This window comes from Pristiophorus japonicus, chromosome 5 (genome assembly GCF_044704955.1).
Source record: "Pristiophorus japonicus isolate sPriJap1 chromosome 5, sPriJap1.hap1, whole genome shotgun sequence".
Lineage (NCBI taxonomy): Eukaryota > Metazoa > Chordata > Chondrichthyes > Pristiophoridae > Pristiophorus > Pristiophorus japonicus.
Window position 1 is genome coordinate 243,044,257 of NC_091981.1, and position 21,152 is coordinate 243,065,408.

The 21,152-nt window shown below is 46.0% G+C and overlaps 1 protein-coding gene across 1 annotated transcript in view; it reads left to right on the forward strand.

Moving 5' to 3' along the window:
• The first annotated feature begins 9,321 nt into the window (after positions 1-9,321).
• rab18a (RAB18A, member RAS oncogene family) overlaps positions 9,322-21,152 on the forward strand; it is a 54,121-nt gene continuing 42,290 nt past the window's right edge. Inside the window, exons 1-2 of the mRNA XM_070881475.1 lie at positions 9,322-9,475; positions 18,423-18,478. Of these exons, the coding sequence (XP_070737576.1) occupies positions 9,408-9,475; positions 18,423-18,478 (124 nt within the window). The 5' untranslated portion in view covers positions 9,322-9,407. The remainder of the gene's footprint in view (positions 9,476-18,422; positions 18,479-21,152) is intronic.

Genomic DNA, 21,152 nt, shown 5'->3' on the forward strand with positions numbered 1-21,152 from the left:
GTGAGTTCTCTGATGAACTGAGGAGAGAAATGCTGAGAGACTTTTTCATTGAAGGAATAGGCCACGCAGGCATATTCCGAAAGCTCATAGAGACCAAGAACCCGACCTCAGAAGCAACAGCACTGGTTGCACAGACATTCTTGGTAGGGGAAGAAGAAACGAGGTTGATTTACAACAGCAGGTACGACAACTAACGAAATATTGGAACAAGAAGTTCACAGCACTAAACAAGCTGCTACCCCCACACAGAGATAAAACTGGGAGAACAGGCTCTCGACAGCAGGCAGAAGCCATCAAGGGCCACAGGAACGGCCGATCACACCTCATCAACCCACAATGCGAGCAATCAAATACAAACTGAGAGAAGCTCAAGAGAGATCAGCCAGACGCAGCTCATTCTCTGGAAACTCTTTGAACAATGGAACAGGTCTGTGCTGGAGGTGTGGGGGTGGGCACTCATCAAGGGGATGTCGATTTCAGCAGGCTGTTTGCAGAAATTGTGAATATACAGGGCATTTGGCCCGCATGTGCAAAAAAATGGTAGCTCGGCTGGTATACGAATCGGATGGGTCGGAAAGCGGACCAGAAGATGGTGGGGACAGTACTCGGGACACCGGAGTACAGCGGGTCAACACGATCAATGGCCGCTGCTCCTACAACACGACGCCTCCTATAATGATGAGGGTCCTACTCAACGGGATATCTGTCAACATGGAGCTGTATACGGGAGCGAGTCAATCTCTCATGGGCGCTCAACAATTTGAACAACTGTGGCCACATAAAAGAGACAGACCAAAACTCACAAAGGTCGACACCACACTAAGGACCTATAACAAAGAAATCGTACCAGTCCTCGGCAGCGCCATGCTCTCTGTCACACACAAAGGGACAGTGAACCGACTTCCCCTGTGGATTGTCCCCGGAGACCCCCCAGCACTGCTGGGGAGAAGCTGGCTGGCAAAACTAAACTGGAAATGGGATGATGTCCATGCCATGTCATTAGAGGAACGGACCTCCTGCTCAACAGTTATAAAGCGATTTGAACATCTCTTTCAGCCAGGTGTGGGCACTTTCAAAGGGGCCAAAGTCAAAATCTACATCACACAGGATGCTGGACCGGTCCATCACAAGGTCAGAGCTGTACCCTATGTGATGAGGGAAAAGATTGAACATGAACTAGACAGGCTTCTGCGGGAAGGCATTATATCACTTGTGGAATTTAGCGACTGGGCACATCCCATCGTCCCAGTCATGAAGCCTGATGGATCCGTACGAATCTGTGGGGACTACAAATCTACCATAAACAGAGTCTCCCTACAGGACCAGTACCCGCTGCCCAGAGCGGAGGACTTATTTGCCACATTGGCTGGAGGTAAACTTTTCTCAAAATTAGACCTCACATCTGCGTATATGACGCAAGAATTGACCGAGGAATCCAAGCTACTCACCACCATCAACACACATCGAGGTCTTTTCATGTACAATCGATGCCCATTCAGCATCAGGTCGGCAGCTGCAATATCCAGCGCAACATGGAGAGTCTGCTCAAGTCCATCCCGGGGATGGTTGTACTTCAAGACGACATACTTATCACGGGCAGGGGCACCAACTCCCATCTCCGTAATTTGGAGGAAGTACTAAAGTGGTTGGATCGGGTAGGCCTACGAGTCAAGAAATCCAAGTGCCTGTTTCTCGCACCCGAGGTTGAATTTTTGGGCAGAAGGATTGCCGCTGATGGAATCCGCCCAACAGAGTCCAAAACAGAAGCAATTCGCCTGGCACCCAGGCCCCGGAATGTCTCAGAACTGCGCGTCTTTCTCGGGCGACTCAATTACTTTGGGAACTTTATGCAGAACTTAAGCATGCTGCTGGAGCCTCTCCACGTGCTACTCAGGAAGGGGTGCGATTGGTTTTGGGGGGACGCCCAGGAACGCGCCTTCAATAAGGCACGCAACCTTCTGTGTTCCAACAGTGTTTTGACTTTCTTTGATCCAGGTAAAAAGCTGGTTCTCACATGCGATGCGTCAGCGTATGGGGTCGGGTGCGTTTTGCAACATGTCAATAGTGCGGGCAAATTACAACCCATAGCTTATGCCTCCAGGTCATTTTCGCGGGCGGCGCGCGGGTACGGAATAGTAGAGAAGGAGGCGCTCGCGTGCGTGTACGGTGTCAAAAAGATGCACCAATGCCTTTTCGGGGCCAAATTCGCATTAGAAACCGACCACAAGTCCCTCACGTCCCTCCTATCCGAGAGCAAGGCAATAAATGCCAATGCCTCGGCGCAAATTCAACGGTGGGCACTCATACTGGCGTCCTACGACTATACCATAAGGCACAGACCAGGCACAGACAACAGACCCTGGCGACCACGGAAGGGTCTGCCGAACAGGACTGTGAGATAGTCATGGCAATCAATGCCTTTGAGTCCACAGGTTTGCCCATGACGGCTCGCCAAATCAGAGCCTGGATGGCCAGCGACCACGTTATCCTTAGTAAAAAGATGTGTCCTAACCGGTGACTGGGCAGAGGCTCGCGATGCCTGCCCCGAGGAATTAAAACCCTTTCACAGGCGCATGCATGAGCTATCACTACAAGCAGACTGCCTGATGTGGGGCAGCTGAGTAGTCATGCCTCTGCGAGGCAGAGAGGCATTTGTCCGGGAACTCCACCGCGAGCACCCGGGGATCGTTCTCATGAAGGCCATAGCCAGATCCCATGTCTGGTGGCCTGGTATTGACGCTGACTTGGAGCTCTGTGTCCGAAGGTGCATCATTTGTGCCCAACTCAGCAATGCCCCCAGGGAGGCTCCACTGAGCCCCTGGCCCTGGCCTACCAAACCGTGGTCGCGGGTGCACGTAGACTATGTGGGCCCATTCATGGGCAAAATGTTCCTCGTAGTTGTAGATGCATTTTCAAAGTGGATCGAATGCACCATTTTAAACTCGAGCACAACCTCCACCACTGTGGAGAGCCTCGCAACCATGTTTGCAACGGACGGAATCCCTGACATATTGGACAGTGACAATGGTCCGTGCTTCACCAGTGCAGAATTCCAAGACTTTATAATTGACCACGGCATAAATCACGTCAAGATGGCACCGTTCAAGCCAGCCTCCAACGGCCAGGCAGAGAGAGCAGTGCAAATCATTAAACAAGGCATGCTTAAAATCCAAGGTCCCACGCTGCAGGGTCGCCTGTCGCGACTGCTGCTGGCATACAGATCTCGTCCGCACTCATTGACTGGGATCCCCCTCCGCGCAACTGCCGATGAAAAGGACTTTAAAAACAAGGCTCTCATTAATCCTCCCAGACATGCACGAAATCATTGAGGCAAAGCACCGTAAGCTGACTGAGTACCATGACAGAAATTCGAGGGGGAGATGGAATTAGATAGGGGACAAAGTGTTTGTACTAAACTATGGCAGGGGTCCCAAATAGCTTGCAGGGACAGTAACGGGCAAGGAAGGAAACAGGCTACTGGTAGTACAAATGGACAATGGCAAAACCTGCCGGAGGCATGTCGACCAAGTCAAAAGCAGATTTACCAACAACACTGCGGAACCAGAGGCAGACTACAATGTGGAACTCGCACCACACCTGGTGGACAAACAGAGGGAACAACCTGAGGAAAGGGCAATCCCAACAGACAGCCCAGGCGAGTCAACAACAATCACACCAATCGAAACAGACAGCCCAGGCGAGATACCAGCAACCACATCCAAAGAAAAACAGACACCAAGGCAAACAACTGAACCACAACTCAGACGCTCCACGCGAGAGCGTAGACCACCTGAGAGACTGAACCTATAAAAACAATAAGACCTTGGGGGAGGGTGATGTCATGTATCTTACATTATTATATATAACTGTATCCTAACATGCTTTACATGACTGTAATAAGATATGACCTGTAACCACCAGCATACCTTACCACCAGGGGTGCACTTGCAAGAGACAGGTATATAAGGACAGGTCTCAGGCAAGTGCAGCATTCCAGAGCTGTGAAATAAAGGTGCAGGTCCAGAGTGACCTTGACTTCACGACATGCCTCGTGTGAATCTGTACTGAGGGGACAGGACTTTACAATTTCCACTACCATTTGTTTGAAAAAGTGCTTCCTGACATCACCCTTGAATGATTTAGCTTTAATTTTAAGGTTATGCCCCCTTGTTCTGGATGATGTACAGCAAGTGCAAGTCTTTCTTTATTGAAAGTAAGCAATTTTGATGATGGAGCAGATGTGTGGTTGGTAGCGTATCTGAGGGCCAAATCGACTTTGCGGGCCCCTTCCTCAGTAAAATGTTTTTTGTGGTTGTGGATGCATACTCCAAATGGATAGAATGTGTGATCATGTCATCCAGCACTTCCAGTGCCACCATTGAGAACCTGAGAGCGATGTTTGCCACACATGGTCTGCAGGCATCATTGTCAGCGACAACCGACCGTATTTCACGAGCCTGGAGTTTCAAGAGTTTATGAAATGCAACGGCATAAAACATGGGAGGTCAGCCCCGTTCAATCCTGCGTCCAATGGTCAAGCGGAGCGGGCAGTTCAAACCATCAAGCAGAGCCTGAAATGCGTAACCCACGGTTCCTTGCAGACACGCTTGTCACGCTTACTGCTCAGTTACAGGACAAGGCCACACACGCTCACCGGGGTCCCGCCTGCGGAACTATTGATAAAGAGAGGCCTCAAAACCAGGCTCTCTCTAGTCCATCCTGACTTTAACGATCATGTCGAAACCCGATGTCAACACCAGCAGTGGTATCACGGCCGTGCCGCAGTGTGACGCGACATATCTGTAAATGACCCAGTGTATGTACTTAACCATGGTCAAGGGCCCAAGCGGCTCCCGGGCAATGTTACGGAAAAGAAGGGCAACCAGATGTATATGGTTACTGTCATGTATTCAACTATCATTGTAACCCATGTATAAGCTGACCTAAGTTGTGGACCTTGAGAACATTGACCACAAGCGGCGTACTTGTGGGAGACACTCCGAACCTGGACTTTCCTGTATAAAAGTGGAAGCTCCACCCACCTTCATCACTTGAGGTCTTGGTAATAAAGGTAACTGGTCACAGAGTGACCTTCTCTCAAGTATGGGCCTCGTGTGCATTTATCCTGTATAGTAAGGACATATCATTGGCGACGAGAAACTGGGATTTAAATCACGTGAGCATGGCCACTAGCAGCACAGAAGAGAGGCACTGTGTTGGTGATGATTGGGACGACTTTATTGAGAGACTACAGCAAAGTTTTGTCACTAAGGAATGGTTGGGACAGGATTCGGCCGACAAACGCAGGGCTCATCTCCTAACGGTTTGTGGTTCCAGAACGTATTCCCTGATGAAGTACCTTCTAGCGCCAGAGAAGTCGGCGGACAAGACGTTCAAAGAGATCAGTAAGTTGATCGGGGAACACCTTAAACCGGTGAACAGCATGCACACGGCGAGACACCGGTTTTATACGCACCGGCGGCGAGATGGGCAAAGCGTTCCAGACTTCATGGCAGATCTCCTGCAACTGGCGAGCCTATGTAAGTTCCCAGATGCATGCAGAGCAGAGATGCTGTGAGACTTTTTTATTGAGGGCATCGGGCATGCTGGGGTTTTCAGGAAACTGATTGAGACCAAAGACTTGACCTTGGAAGCGGCAGCTCTGAAAGCCCAGACAATTATCTCAGGGGAGGAAGGCACCAGAATGATTTGTGGCAAAAATCTTGGCCTAAATTCGGCAAACGACCAGGGAGTCAACATTGTTAACACAGCACACAGTTCTCTAGGCAGATAAGGGCAATCGGACATGCCCCAGTATGCAGTCGAACCCGAAGGGGGAATTCAACAGAGACAATGGCTAGCTGAATGGCGGTTCATGCCATCGCAATGGACAATGCGGCCAGTAATGGGGCCATCAACACCTGTTAATGGTGCGCTTAAGGACAGTTACAGAGACAGTCAGAGACGATCGACTGGTAATGGACCTTTTGTTTCCAACAATGGGGCGTCTAGCTCATGCTGGAGGTGTGGAGGCAAACACACAGCCAGAACTTGCAGGTATCAGCAATATACCTGCAGAAACTGCAACGTCAGCGGTCACTTGGCGTGTATGTGCAGGAAGCCTGCAGCCAGGTTGATATACGAGGAGGACAGGCCCGATGTAAGCCCTATGAAGCCAAATGAATATTGGGGGAAATCGCTGGAAGCTGAAGTTCAGCGAGTTCATGTGGATCACATATAGAAACATAGAAACATAGAAAATAGGTGCAGGAGTAGGCCATTCGTCCCTTCGAGCCTGCACCGCCATTCAATGAGTTCATGGCTGAACATGCAACTTCAGTACCCCATTCCTGCTTTCTCGCCATACCCCTTGATCCCCCTAGTAGTAAGGACTACATCCAACTCCTTTTTGAATATATTTAGTGAATTGGCCTCAACAACTTTCTGTGGTAGAGCATTCCACAGGTTCACCAATCTCTGGGTGAAGAAGTTTCTCCTCATCTCGGTCCTAAATGGCTTCCCCTTATCCTTAGACTGTGACCCCTGGTTCTGGACTTCCCCAACATTGGGAACATTCTTCCTGCATCTAACCTGTCTAAACCCATCAGAATTTTAAACGGTTCTATGAGATCCCCTCTCATTCTTCTGAACTCCAGTGAATACAAGCCCAGTTGATCCAGTCTTTCTTGATATGTCAGTCCCGCCATCCCGGGAATCAGTCTGGTGAACCTTCGCTGCATTCCCTCAATAGCAAGAATGTCCTTCCTCAAGTTAGGAGACCAAAACTGTACTCCAGGTGTGGCCTCACAAAGACCCTGTACAACTGTAGTAACACCTTCCTGCCCCTGTACTCAAATCCCCTCGCTATGCAGGCCAACATGCCATTTGCTTTCTTAACCGCCTGCTGTACCTGCATGCCAACCTTCAATGACTGATGTACCATGACACCCAGGTCTCGTTGCGCCTCCCCTTTTCCTAATCTGTCCCCATTCAGATAATAGTCTGTCTCTCTGTTTTTGCCACCAAAGTGGATAACCTCACATTTATCCACATTATACTTCATCTGCCATGCTTTTGCCCACTCACCTAACCTATCCAAGTCACTCTGCAGCCTCATAGCATCCTCCTCGCAGCTCACACTGCCACCCAACTTAGTGTCATCCGCAAATTTGGAGATACTACATTTAATCCCCTCGTCTAAATCATTAATGTACAATGTAAACAGCTGGGGCCCCAGCACTGAACCTTGTGGTACCCCACTAGTCACTGCCTGCCATTCTGAAAAGTACCCATTTACTCTTACTCTTTGCTTCCTGTCTGACAACCAGTTCTCAATTCACGTCAGCACACTACCCCCAATCCCATGTGCTTTAACTTTGCACATTAATCTCTAGTGTGGGACCTTGTTGAAAGCCTTCTGAAAGTCATCAACTGGTTTTCCCTTGTCCACTCTACTGGAAACATCCTCAAAAAATTCCAGAAGATTTGTCAAGCATGATTTCCCTTTCACAAATCCATTCTGACTTGGACCTGTCATGTCACCTCTTTCCAAATGCGCTGCTATGACATCCTTAATAGTTGATTCCATCATTTTACCCACTACCGATGTCAGGCTGACCGGTCTATAATTCCTATAATATGTAATTTTTCAAATGCTTTATTTTGTTTAAATCCAGGTATGGGAACAGTTTATTATCTAAAGTAATATCTTTATATGTCCTTTCTCTTTTTTTGGTCAAGAATAACTTTTTATTCAGGAAACATGGGTGAAGGGGCATATAATATCTCAGAGCCTGTATCGAGGGTTGTCCTATATTGGGGACAGTGATTTAACTTTATTCAACACAAACAAGACTTAATACATTACAGTATTCGAGGAGCAGTTTACAGAGAATAATTGAGACTTATATTACTCCATTAGAAGCGCAACGGTGAGTCAGCTGAAGCGAGTCTCAGGTGGACAGAGGAAGCATTTCAAGGACACCCTCAAAGCCTCCTTGATAAAATGCAACATCTCCACCGACACCTGGGGGTCCCGGGCCAAAGACCACCTTAAGTGGAGGAAGAGCATCCAGGAGGGCGCTGAGCACCTCAATTCTCATTGCCGAGAGCATGCAGAAAACAAGCGCAGGCAGCAGAAGGAGTGTGCGGCAAATCAGTCCCACCCACCCTTTCCTTCAACCACTGTCTGTCCCACCTGTGACAGAGACTGTAATTCCCATATTGTTCAGTCACCTAAGAACTCACTTTTAGAGTGGAAGCAAGTCTTCCTCGATTTTGAGGGAATGCCTATGATGATGATGATGATGATGATGTCTCTTGTCTCTCTCTCTCTCTCTCTCTCTCTCCCCATCTCCCGGGTATCTCCTTTAATTGACCTGTAGTCTTCTATTCTTGAAATATTCTACTCCTGAAATATTCTACAATTTCTGGCTGTTTTACATCCCCTTCTTATACCCTTCATTCAAAACCTATGGAGTCCTCCTGGACCAATCACTGGCTGACACTGAAACCCCAAATCCAATCATAAAGATACCACATTTGCAGCACCCTGGCTTATGCAGGTTTATAGTCTTATGACCCTCTTACATCATCTGTTATGGTGATACAAAAGGAATGTCTCCATAGGTTGAGATATGGCCCCTGCTGTTGGACTTTGTTTTTGTAATTCACTGCAGATGTTATAACACTCCGAAACAGTGGCAACTGCAGCAACCTTGGTTTCCAGGTTAGCTGTATCCTTCTTACTGTTGGCTAATACCCAACTTTCACCCACAGCCTCATTATTCGACTATAGCAATCCTCTTTCTCACCCCAGGTTTTCTGGTTACAGCTTACTCACATACTTTTAATTATAAGCAAAAGGTTTCCATGTCATATATAATTCAGCTTACCATTGCATGCAGTTGATTATAGACCTTTATATTTAATTTTTACACACAATTATAAGGCCATTAGTGATGATTATAAGATACTGATGATTATAAGATAATTTTACAGGAGGAAATCTAAAAATTGATGAGCCTTTGGTGAGAACCATATGATTGACACGAATTCTTACCAATCGCCGTTCAATACCACCTTTGGTGATGTCACCTCGAGGGGCGGGGAGAAACCACATGATTGACATAGATTCTAACCATTCACCGTTCAGTACCACCTGTTGTGGCGAGGCGCGGAGGGGGCGAGGAGAACCATATGATTGACACAGTTTCTAACCAATCAGCCCATGTGACGTTCCGCGAAGGGGCGGAGCTTTCCTCCGCCTGTGTGGGTGGGTTGGGAGGGTGGAGAGTCGTAAATTGTGAGGTTTTGTTTGTCCGCTGGAGGTGTCGTAAAACAAGGGGCGGGGGGATCATTTTGGAGCCGGGTTTCGCGACGCGCCAGTGCGAGCGGCGGAGAGAGCGATGGACGAGGACATTCTGACCACCCTCAAGATCTTAATCATCGGCGAGAGCGGCGTCGGCAAATCCAGGTGAGGCAGTCCGGGTACCGGTTGGCTGGCTGTCGGGAGCCGGTCCTGTGTCCGCTCCCCGCTGGCTGTGTCCGAGGCCGCGGCCTGGCTGACGCAGCAGGGCAGCGGCCGAAGCCCGGTGGGCCGTTCTGCTGTGAAAATGTCACCGCTTCGGTCAGGGCTTGAAAATAAATATAATACTGCCTCATTCAGTGACAACAGTAGTGTTTCTGCAGCTGTCCGCTTCAAATCGCACACTTCATCCATAACTCTCATTGTAACCACCCAAAACCCTAATAACACTAACCCATCATCATCATAGGCAGTCCCTCGGAATCGAGGAAGACTTGCTTCCACTCCTGAAGTGAGTTCTTTGGTGGCTGAACAGTCCAATACGAGAGCCACAGACCCTGTCACAGGTGGGACAGATAGTCGTTGAGGGAAGGGGTGCTGGGGTGGGCTTGCCGCACGCTCTTTCCGCTGTCGGCGCTTGATTTCTGCATGCTCTCGGCGTTGAGACTCGAGGAGCTCAGCGCCCTCCCGGATTCACTTCCTCCACTTAGGGCGGTCTTAGGCCAGGGATTCCCAGGTGTTGGTGGGGATGTTGCACTTTATCAGGGAGGGTTTGAGGGTATTCTTGTAACGTTTCCTCTGCCCACCTTTGGCTCGTTTCCCGTGAAGGAGTTCCGAGTAGAGCACTTGCTTTGGGAGTCTCGTGTCTGGCATGCAAACGATGTGGCCTGCCCAGCGGAGCTGATCGAGTGTGGTCAGTGCTTCAATGCTGGGGATGTTGGCCTGAATGAGGATGCTGATGTTGGTGCGCCTGTCCTCCCAGGGGATTTGCAGGATCTTGCAGCGATGTCATTGGTGATATTTCTCCAGCAACTTGAGGTGTCTGCTGTACATGGTCCATGTCTCTGAGCCATACAGGAGGGCAGGTATTACTACAGCCCTGTCGACCATGAGCCTGGTGGTAGTTTTGAGGGCCTGGTCTTCAAACACACTTTTTCTCAGGTGGCCAAAGGCTGCACTGGCGCACGAGAGGTGGTGTTGGATCTCGTCGCCGATGCCTGCTCTTGTTGATAGTAGGCTCCCGAGATCTGGGAAGTGGTCCACAGTGGTCGTCGCTAGAGTCGTCCTCAACCGTCTTCTTCCCATGGCCGAGGAGCTCCTCCCGGAGTCACAGTGTGGATTTTGTCCCCTTCGGGGCACAACAGACATGATTTTTGTAGCACGGCAGCTACAGGAAAAATGCACGGAACAGCGCCAGCCCTGACTATAAACACAGTGCTGACAGTCCCCATCTATCCAAACCTCTACCTTTAATCACTCTAAACCCTAACCCAAATAAACCTAACCCCTAATCTTAACCTACCCCAACCCTAAATCCTAATAGTACTAACCCCTAACCATAACACAGCGCTGATAGTCCTCATATATCCAAACCCCTGCACTTCATCCTAAACACTAATTCTAACTGCCTAAAACCTAACCCCAATAACCCTAATAACACTAACCCCTAACCATAACACAGTGCAGACAGTTCCCATGTATCCAAATCCTTACCTCTAACCACCCTAAACCCAACTCTAATAACCCTAACCCCTATTCTAACCAACCCCAACCCTAATTCCCCTAACCTCAATAAATAACCCCTAATTCAAATCATCCCACCCTAACTTCTAATCTTAACCTACTCCGAAACTAAATCCTAATAACACTAACCCCTAACCATAACACAGCACTGGTAGTCCTCATATTCTAATTCTAACCATCCAACCCTAATCTAACCACCCTTGCCTAAATCCTAATAACACTAACCCCTAACACACCACTGGCAATCCCCATTGCTCCAAATCTCTACACTTAATTCTAACCCCACCCCAAACTCCCAACCCTAATTACAGTAAGCCCTAAATACAACCAGACCCTTAACCCAAAGCCCCTAAACCTGAACAACAACACCACCAATTTGCATTTATATAGCACCTTTAACATACAAGAACGTCCCAAGATGCTTCACAGGAGTATTATCTTAATAAAATTTGACACCAAGTCACTTAAGGAGATATTAGAACACTGGAGCAGAAAAGGCTAAGGGAATTTAATGGCGGGTTTTTTAACTATGATGATGGATTTGGATCCAATGAATAGGGAAAGACTGTTTTCTCTGGTTGGGGAGACAGTGGCGAGATATCGTCCATTTAAAGTTGTCACTAACAGAATGTAGCCCCATTACAGATCCCTGGGGGACACAAAAAATTCAACTAGGTTAATTAGACACAACAACAACATGCATTTATATAGTGCCTTTAACATAGTAAAACATCCCAAGGCACTTGATATGAGATATTAAGGCAGGTGATCAAAAGCTTGGTCAAAGAGATAGGTTTTAATGAGCGTCTTATTGGAGGAGTGCAGAGATCTTGAAGGGTTGCAAGGCTGGAAGAGGTAGGGAGAGGCGAGGCCATGGAGAGATTTGAAAACAAGGATGAGAATTTTTAAGTCGAGGCATTGTCGGACTGGGAGCCAGACGGGAGCTAATGTAGGTCAGTGAGACAGGGATGATGGGTGAATGGGACTTGGTGCGAGTTAGGTTGAACTCAAGTATATGGAGGGTGGAAGATGGGAGACTGGCCAGGAGAATATTGGAATAGTCAAGTTTAGCAGTAACAAAGGCACTAATAACTTTAACCCTTATTCCTAAACCCCCACCCACCCTTACCTGTGTCGAGTGCAGTAATCATAGTAAAATAAATGTAAATGGGTTTGAGGTCGTGCTGATTGAATACACATTTTGATCTTATCAACTCCCTGATTTCAACAGTTAATGGTAGAGGAAGAGAGTGGTGCAATTACCCACTGATGTCGTATGACCGGTTGCAGTTGGCCATTCGGCCTTTCGAGCCTGCACCACCATTCAATAAGATCATGGCTGATCATTCACCTCAGTACCCCTTTCCTGCTTTCTCTCCATACCCCTTGATCCTTTTAGTCATAAGGGCCACATCTAACTCCCTCTTGAATATATCCAATGACCTGGCATCAAAACTCTCTGCGGCAGGGAATTCCACAGATTAACAGCTCTCTGAGTGAAGAAGTTTCTCCTCCTCTCGGTCCTAAATGGCTTACCCCTTATCCTTAGACTGTGTCTCCTAGTTCTGGACTTCTCCAACATCGGGAACATTCTTCCTGCATCTAACCTGTCCAGTCCCGTCAGAATTTTATATGTTTCTATGAGATACCCTCTCATCCTTCTAAACTCCAATGAATACAGGCCCGGTCGACCCAGTCTCTCCTCTTTTATCAGTCCTGCCATCCCGGGAATCAGTCTGGTGAACCTTCGCTGCACTTCCTCAATAGCAAGAATGTCCTTCCTCAGATTAGGAGACCAAAACTGAACACAATATTCCAGGTGAGGCCTCACCAAGGCCCTGTCCAACTGCAGTAAGACCTCCCTGCTCCTATACTCAAATCCCCTAGCTATGAAGGTCAACATATCATTTGCCACCTTCACCGCCTGCTGTACCTGCATGCCAACTTTCAATGACTGATGTATCATGACACCCAGGTCTCTTTGCACCTCCCCTTTTCCTAATCTGCCGCCATTCAGATAATATTCTGCCTTCGTGTTTTTGCCCCCAAAGTGGATAACCTCACATTTATCCACATTATACTGCATCTGCCATGTATTTGCCCACTCACCTAACCTGTCTAAGTCACCCTGCAGCCTCTTAGTGTCCTCACAGCTCACACCGCCACCCAGCTTAGTGTCATCTGTAAACTTGGAGATATTACACTCCATTCCCTCATCTAAATAATTAATGTTTATTGTAAATAGCTGGGGTCTCAGCACTGAGCCCTGCGGCACCCCACTAGTCACTGCCTGCCATTCTGAAAAGGACCCGTTTATCCTCACTCTCTGCTTCCTGTCTGCCAACCAGTTCTCTATCCACATCAGTACATTACCCCCAATACCATGTGCTTTAATTTTGCACACCAATCTCTTTTGTGGGACCTTGTCAAAATCCTTTTGAAAGTCCAAATACACCACATCCACTGGTTTTCCCTTGTCCACTCTACTAGTTACATCCTCAAAATATTCCAGAAGATTTGTCAAACATGATTTCGCTTTCATAAATCCATGCTGACTTGGACCGATCCTGTCACTGCTTTCCAAATGCGCTGCTATTTCATCCTTAATAATTGATTCCAACATTTTCCCCACTACTGATGTCAGGCTAACCGGTCTATAATTACTTGCTTTCTCTCTCCCTCCTTTTTAAAAAACCAATGGCACTGCACGGTGGGCGGGGAAAGTTTCGGTCGCTCTGACACTACACTGGGGAAGAGGTCTGATTACCCAGTGACATTGCACTGGGAGAGGAGATTTTTTTAAATTAATTCTTAAGATATGGGCGTTGCTGGCAAGACCCAAATTGTCCTTGAGAAGGTGGTGGTGATCTGCCTTCTTGATCCGTTGCAGTCCGTGTGGTGAAGGTACTCCCACAGTGCTGTTGGGGAGGGAGTTCCAGGATTTTGACCCTGAAAGATTGGCGAAATATTTCCTAGTCAAGATGGTGTGTAGCTTGGAGATAGAATTTGGAGGTGATGGTGTTCCCATGCGCCTGCTGCCCTTGACCTCTACCACCTAAAAGGACAAGGTTTTGGGAGTTGTGGTCTCCCAGTGACACTACACTGGGGGAATATCGGTTACCCAGTGTCACCGTACTTAGGAGGGGTTGCGTATATGCAATGGCACTGCACTGGGAGAGGAGTTACGATTACCCAATGAAACCATACTGGTAAGGTGTTATGATTACCCAGTTCCACTGCACTGGGTCAGGAATACTGGTTACCCAGTAACACTGCATTGTGGGATGGGGTGAGCGCACGGGGGGGATGGGGTAAGGGGAGTTGTGTTTACCCAATGATACTGCACTGCAGAGAGTGGCATTACCCAGTGATCGGGGAGTAAAGTTTACTATTGTCTTCTTTGAAGTGCATGGTCTTTTCCAGTCCTTTTTATCCTATATTGTACCTGTGGTGGGAGCACTGTGCTTCGAATGTTAACAGTACAATACAAATGTAAAAGCAGCTGTAGAGATGCAATTAAGAATTTTGAAATGAGATTTATTTTTGTTTATCCTTTTCTTTTTAGGTCATTAGTTTGTAGGTTAATGGTAAACATTTCTACATCAGCTTTAACCCCATTGATAACCTACAACCACAGACCATGCCACCGCTAATTCAGTCTTTCATTTTTGGATGGAGTGTGTAAGATCTGATTAATTCTACAAAGTTCAAATAAGTACAGACCTAATATGTCAAATGTGCAGTTGAAAAACAAACACATAAACACATTTTATTTCCAGGAATCTGTTCTCTTTTTGGCTATCAATTAGGATGATTAAATCATCAATCGGAATCACTTAAACTATAAGTGCCCCATTTTCATAGGGACACAATCAATAAGTTCCAAATTCTAATAAATTAAATCTGTTCTTGTCCTGTGTTGATTACATAGTTTTCTGTGTTGGACTGTCCATTCTGCATCCACAATTCAATCTAGGACATCAGTAACTTAAGTCTGGAGATACCTCCTCTCTTACGCAAAAAATAAGTTACTGTGTGCCAAATCTATTTTGAGTTGTTGAGCAAGTATTCTATTGCAAAACATAATTTTGTACATCCCTGCATTTAGTCTGCTACTGTTGTTGCTTACATTGGCTGACTTGAAGAATTTGCCAATTACCATTTTGAATTTCTTGTAAATTAATGAATCTTTTGCTATTTTTAGATTTGCAGTGACTTGAGCAAAGTAACATAATTGAAGAGGAAAATAAAAAGAATACACAAACTGAAAACTGCACTTTGAAAACTGCTTAAAAATTCCATTGGGGTCAAGAGAGGTGGTGGTGACGTAGAGCTGGGTGGTTTTTTTCCATGGTTTTGTTCCGCATATTAAGAGGTTTTATGGAAATATACCACATGAACCACTTTGAAAATGGTTGAGGAGCGTAAATAATTTCCATGGTGTATGAAAATGAGACCAAAAAATACCCTCAAAAGTGTCTCGGAGCCTGAAATCTAAAATATTAGTAATTAATCATTGTAAGGAATAACTCCCCTGCTCTTCTTTGAAATAGCGCCATGAGAATTTTTGCATACACCTGAGAGCGCAAATGGGGCCTTGATGTAACATCTCATCCAAACACAACACCTCCGACAGTGCAGCACTCCCGTGGAGTGTCAGCCGAGACCTTTGTGTTCAAATCTCTGGAGTGGGACTTGAACCCCCAGCCTTCTGACTCAGAGGTGAGAGTGCTACCCACTGAGCCACATGGCCTTCTTTGACCTCACAAAGGCCTTTGACACTGTCAACCGTGAGGGATTATGGAGTGTCCTCCTCAAATTTGGCTGCCCTCAAAAGTTTGTCATCATTCTCCGCCTGCTCCACGATGACGTGCAAGCTGTGATCCTGACCAATGGATCCACCACAGACCCAATACATGTGCGGACCAGGGTCAAGCAAGGCTGTGTCATCGCACCAACGCTCTTCTCGATCTTCCTTGCTGCAATGCTCCATCTCGCCCTCAATAAGCTCCCCGCTGGAGTGGAGCTAATCTACAGAACAAATTGGAAATTGTGCAACCTCTGCCACTTCCAGTCCAGATCCAAGGTCATCCCATCCTCTGTCATTGAATTACAGTATGCATACGACACTTGCATTTGCGCACACTCTGAGGTCGAACTCCAAACCACCGTCAACACCTTCACTGAAGCGTACAAGAGTGTGGGCCTTACATTAAACATCCGTAAGACAACGTTTCTCTACCAACCTGCCCCGGTCACATAGTACTGCCCCCTGATTATCAAAATCTATGACGAAGTCCTGAACAACGTGGACCATTTTCCAAACCTCCGGAGTCGTCGGTCAACAAGGGCAGATGTCGATTACTAGTGCAGCCTTAGACCAGGATCTCAAACCCAATCATGGTCTACAGAGCAGTAGTGATACCTGCCCTCCTATATGCATCAGAGACATGGACTATGTACAGCAAACACCTCAAAGCACTGGAGAAGTACCACCAACGCTGCCTCCGCAAGATCCTGCAAATCCATTGGCAGGATAGGCGCGCCAACGTCTGTGTCCTCGCTCAGGCCAATATCCCCAGCATCGAAGCACTGACCATGCTCGATCAGCTCCGATGGACGGGCCATATGCCCGATACTTGACTCCCAAAACGAGCGCTCTACTCAGAGCTCCGACATGGCAAGCGAGTCCCAAGTGGGCAGAGGAAATACTTCAAGGACACTCTCAAAGCCTCCTTGAAGAAGTGCAACATCCCCACCAACACCTGGGAATCCTTGGCCCAAGACCGCTCAAAGTGGAGGAGAAGCATCCTGGAAGGTGCCGAACACCTTGAGTCTCTTCACTGGGAGCACGCAGAAGCCAAGCGCAAACAGCGGAAGGAGCGCACGACAACCCAAGCACCCCATCCACCCACCTGTCCCTTCAACCACCGTCTGTCTTACCTGTGACAGACTGTAGGACCTGCATTGGTCTCTTCGGTCACCTGAGAACTCATATTAGTGTGGAAGCAAGTCATCTTGGATTCCGAGGGACTGCCTGCGAGAGTTTTATAAAGATTCATCATAACTTCCTTGCTTTTGTATTCTATGCCTCTATTTATGAAGTCCAGGATCTCGTATGCTTTTTTAACTGCTTTCTCAATTTGCCCTGTCACCTTCAATGATCTGTGCCCCCAGGTGTCTCTGTTCTTGCACCCCCTTTAGCATTGTACATTTAATCTATATTGCCTCTTCTCGTTCTTCCTACCAAAATATATCACCACGCTTTTCTGGGTTAAATTTAATCTGCCACGTGTCTGTCCATTCCACCAGCCTGTCTGTCTGTCTTGAAGTCTATCACTATCCTCCTCCCTGTTCACTATACTTCTACATTTTGTGTCATCTGCAGATTTTGAAATTGTGCCCTATACACCCAAGTCTAAGTTATTAATATATATCAAGAAAAGCAGTGGTTCTAGTACCGATTACTGGGGAACACCACTGTATACCTTTCTCCAGTCTGAAAAACCATCGTTCACCACTATTCTCTGTTTCCTGTCACTGAGCCAATTTTGTATACATGCTGCCACTGTCCCTTTTATTCCATGGGCTTCAACTTTGCTGGCAAGCCTATTATGTGGCACTTTATCAAATGCCTTTTGGAAGTCCATGTACACCACATCAACCGCATTGTCCTCATCAACCCTCTGTTACCTAATCAAAAAACTCAAATCAGATAAGTTAAGCACAATTTGCCTTAAACAAATCCATGCTGGCTTTCCTTAATTAATCCATACTTGTCCAAGTAACTGTTAATTTTGTTCCTGATTATCATTTTTTAAAGCTTCCCCACTACTGTTTGAAATGATCTTTGTATCAAATTCCTCTGACCATTATTTTAATGAGACTTTAGCCTGTTTAACTTAAATAGCTGGGTTAATTACTGTAATTAATAATGTATTAAAAACTTAAATGTTTTTAAGTTATACAAAAGGAGTAAGTGCAAAATTCATAGTATAGGTTAGACCACCATTCTAGAGGTGGTAGTTTGCAATGCATTGTCAACCCTTTTTTTCAGTACTGCTTATTAATCTAGATGTGCCATACACACATCGTTGTCAGAGAGGATATATCTTGTTGAGTAGCATGATGTGCTACTTTATTAAACTATAAAGAAAAAATCTTCCTATTAATCTATAATAATTGTATTGGTGAAATTACACATTTTACACAGTTTCGCTCAAGAGAGCTTGTTAATCAATGCTTGGCCTTTAATTATCTGCGTATCTTAAACTGAGAATGTGTTAACTTTTGATGGGTGCTTTTTTGTATCCTTAATAAAATCTCAAAGCTTTATTTGTCCTGTGACTGACATTTCTTTTAATATTTTCAGTTTGCTACTACGGTTTACAGATGATACCTTTGACCCAGAGCTTGCTGCAACAATCGGTAAGTGTATCCAGCAGTAGATTAGGAATATCACACTATCTTGTGAACAAGATTATCAAACTCGCTGTGTTCTAAGAATGTATTTGAGCTCACAGAGAAAGCCATTATTGTTTAATGATTTTTCCCACTTCATAACATTTTTAGCAAAACATGAATGTAACCATCTTATAAGTAAGATGGATGCTGCTGGGAATATAATGTCCCTGAATTTGCAGTCGGAGGCTTCCTGCAGGGAATTGCCGCGATGCGCAAATAAAATGCCCACGTACCTGGTGGTCTGGGAAGTACGGAGACTCGTGGCCCTAGGCGCCTCCGGTTATGTGCAGGCAAAGACTCGTGTATCTTGGGGGCACAGGCGGTTTGCGAGCGTCCCTGGAATCACGTGGACCAGCCCAGTGAATGACAGAAGGGAATTCCCATTCATACTTATGGGGATTCCGTATGTACGAAAACCACATATTTAAAATTAATTAAAATGGCATTTAATTAAATATTTAAAACAAAAATGTATTTTGAAAAATATATTTACATGTTTTAAAGCGGCTAAAAATAAATTTACTTTATTTCACAGGTTTTTAAATGTATAAATTATTGATAACATTTTATTTTTCTGTTTTTTAAAACTCTTACACTGGCAAATAGCCCAACTCTCCGCCCGCGAATGCCCTTTTCCTGGGGATGCGCAAGTTCCGGGTTTTAGCGGATGCATGTGTGCATCTCATACACGTCCTTAGGGCTGCAGATTACGGCCCAATAAGTTTATTGTGTAATTATTTCTCATTTCTTAACTGTTTCTTTGCACTGATCTAGCTTGAGTCAGCACTGGAGAAATGGAATACCTCCACTTTCGGCACCCAGTGTCAATATTGGGTACTGTTAAATAGGTTGAATGCAGAATAAAGTTCCAACTATTCCCTAGACTGAATAAACACTCCCTACCTCGTGTTTTTCTCAAAATAGCTATCCAGTCACTGGCGCTAATGGAAAGTTTTATTCAATTTATGGTTAGTTTTGTCATGTGGACAAATGCCCACTGAAAACTGGGTTGAGACCTGTCAAACTTAGTGTAGACTCATACAGCACAGAAGGAGGCCATTTGACACATCATGCCTGTGTCAGCTCTTTGAAAGAGCTATCCAATTAGTCCCATCCCCTGCTCTTTCCCCATAGCCTTGCAAATGTTTCCTTTTCAAGTATTTATCCAATTCCCTTTTGAAAGTTACTATTGAATCTGCACTGCATTCCAGATCATAGGCTGTTGCATAAAAGGATTTCTCCTCCTTTCACCTCTGGTTCTTTTGCTAAACACCTTAAACCTGTGTCCTCTGGTTACCAATCCTTGTGCCAGTGGAAATAGTTTCTCCCTCTTTACTCTATCAAAGCCTCTCAAAATTTTGAATGCCCCTATTAAATCTTTCCTTAAGCTTCTTTGCTCTAAAACGAACAATCCTAGTTTCTCTAATCTCTCAACACAACTGAAGTCCCTCATCCCTGGTACTATTCTAGTAAACCTCCTCTGCACGCTCTCCAAGGCCTTGACATCATTCCTAGTGGTGCCCAAAATTGGGCACAATACTCTAGCTGAGCCTGACCAATGATTTATAAAGTTTTAGCATAGCATCCTTACTTTTGTACCTTATGCCTCAAACTTATTTCATGAAGGACCCCCAGATGTAAAAAGGAGGTTCTAGTGGTGTATTAACTGATTGCATCACTCAATTGCTCAACTTCTGCTATACTGAACATGGTTTGAAATCATCACTGATCTGCTAGGCTGAAGTTCTTCAATGAGCTCCACTCGACAAGTTGCAATTCATCCTGATCTCCACTGCCCACATCTTATCCCATACTAATTCCACTTACCTTTCTGTCATTGTTCCTTCATTGTTGATTGATCAAAATCCTGGAATTCTCGACCGAACACCACTGTTGGGAGCACCATTGCAACAAGGATTGCAATGGTTCAAGGAGAAGGCTCACCGCCACCTTAGGACAGTTAGCATGAGCAATATAAAGGGCATTGCCAGCAATACCTACATCCTAAGAGCGAGTTTAAAAAATACTGTTGCCTATCTCCTTGATGATTCTAATGGCTCTCTTTTTGAAAAAAATCTTAGCCATCGCTTAAAATGATCACCATAGCCTTGCTTCACCATACCTCAGCAATTTCCTCTTAAGTCCTATGTTTCAGCTCGCACCCTCTGCTCGTTTTTGAATCTGGTCTTTTGTGCATTATTCTATCCCCAGGCTGTTTTTGCTCTATCATTAGTGGCATAACCTACATCCTTTTGTTGGACCTCAGCCATCAGATGTCTGTAGAGCTGCTTTCTTGCTCTCGAGTTGTCTTGCTGTTTCCAGTTCAAGAATGCCTTGCGCTCGTGGCTTATTAACTCCTGCATCTTCTGGTCATTCTCATTGAACCAGTCTTGGTGATTTCTGGTCGAGTGACTGAGCGTCTCCTCACAGATGCTAATTATGGAAGCCTTGAGGGTACTCTGCGTCTCTGGATCACTGTGATTCGTCAGGTTGATAGTGAGGCACTGGTTGAATAGTGCTTTCTTAGCAAGGTCTTTGAGTGCTCCAGTGTTGATTTTCCTGCGGCATTGTTTCTGTTGACACCATTGTTTTGGGGCCATATTGATAGACATTACTGAGCGGATTAGGCGGTGGTCCG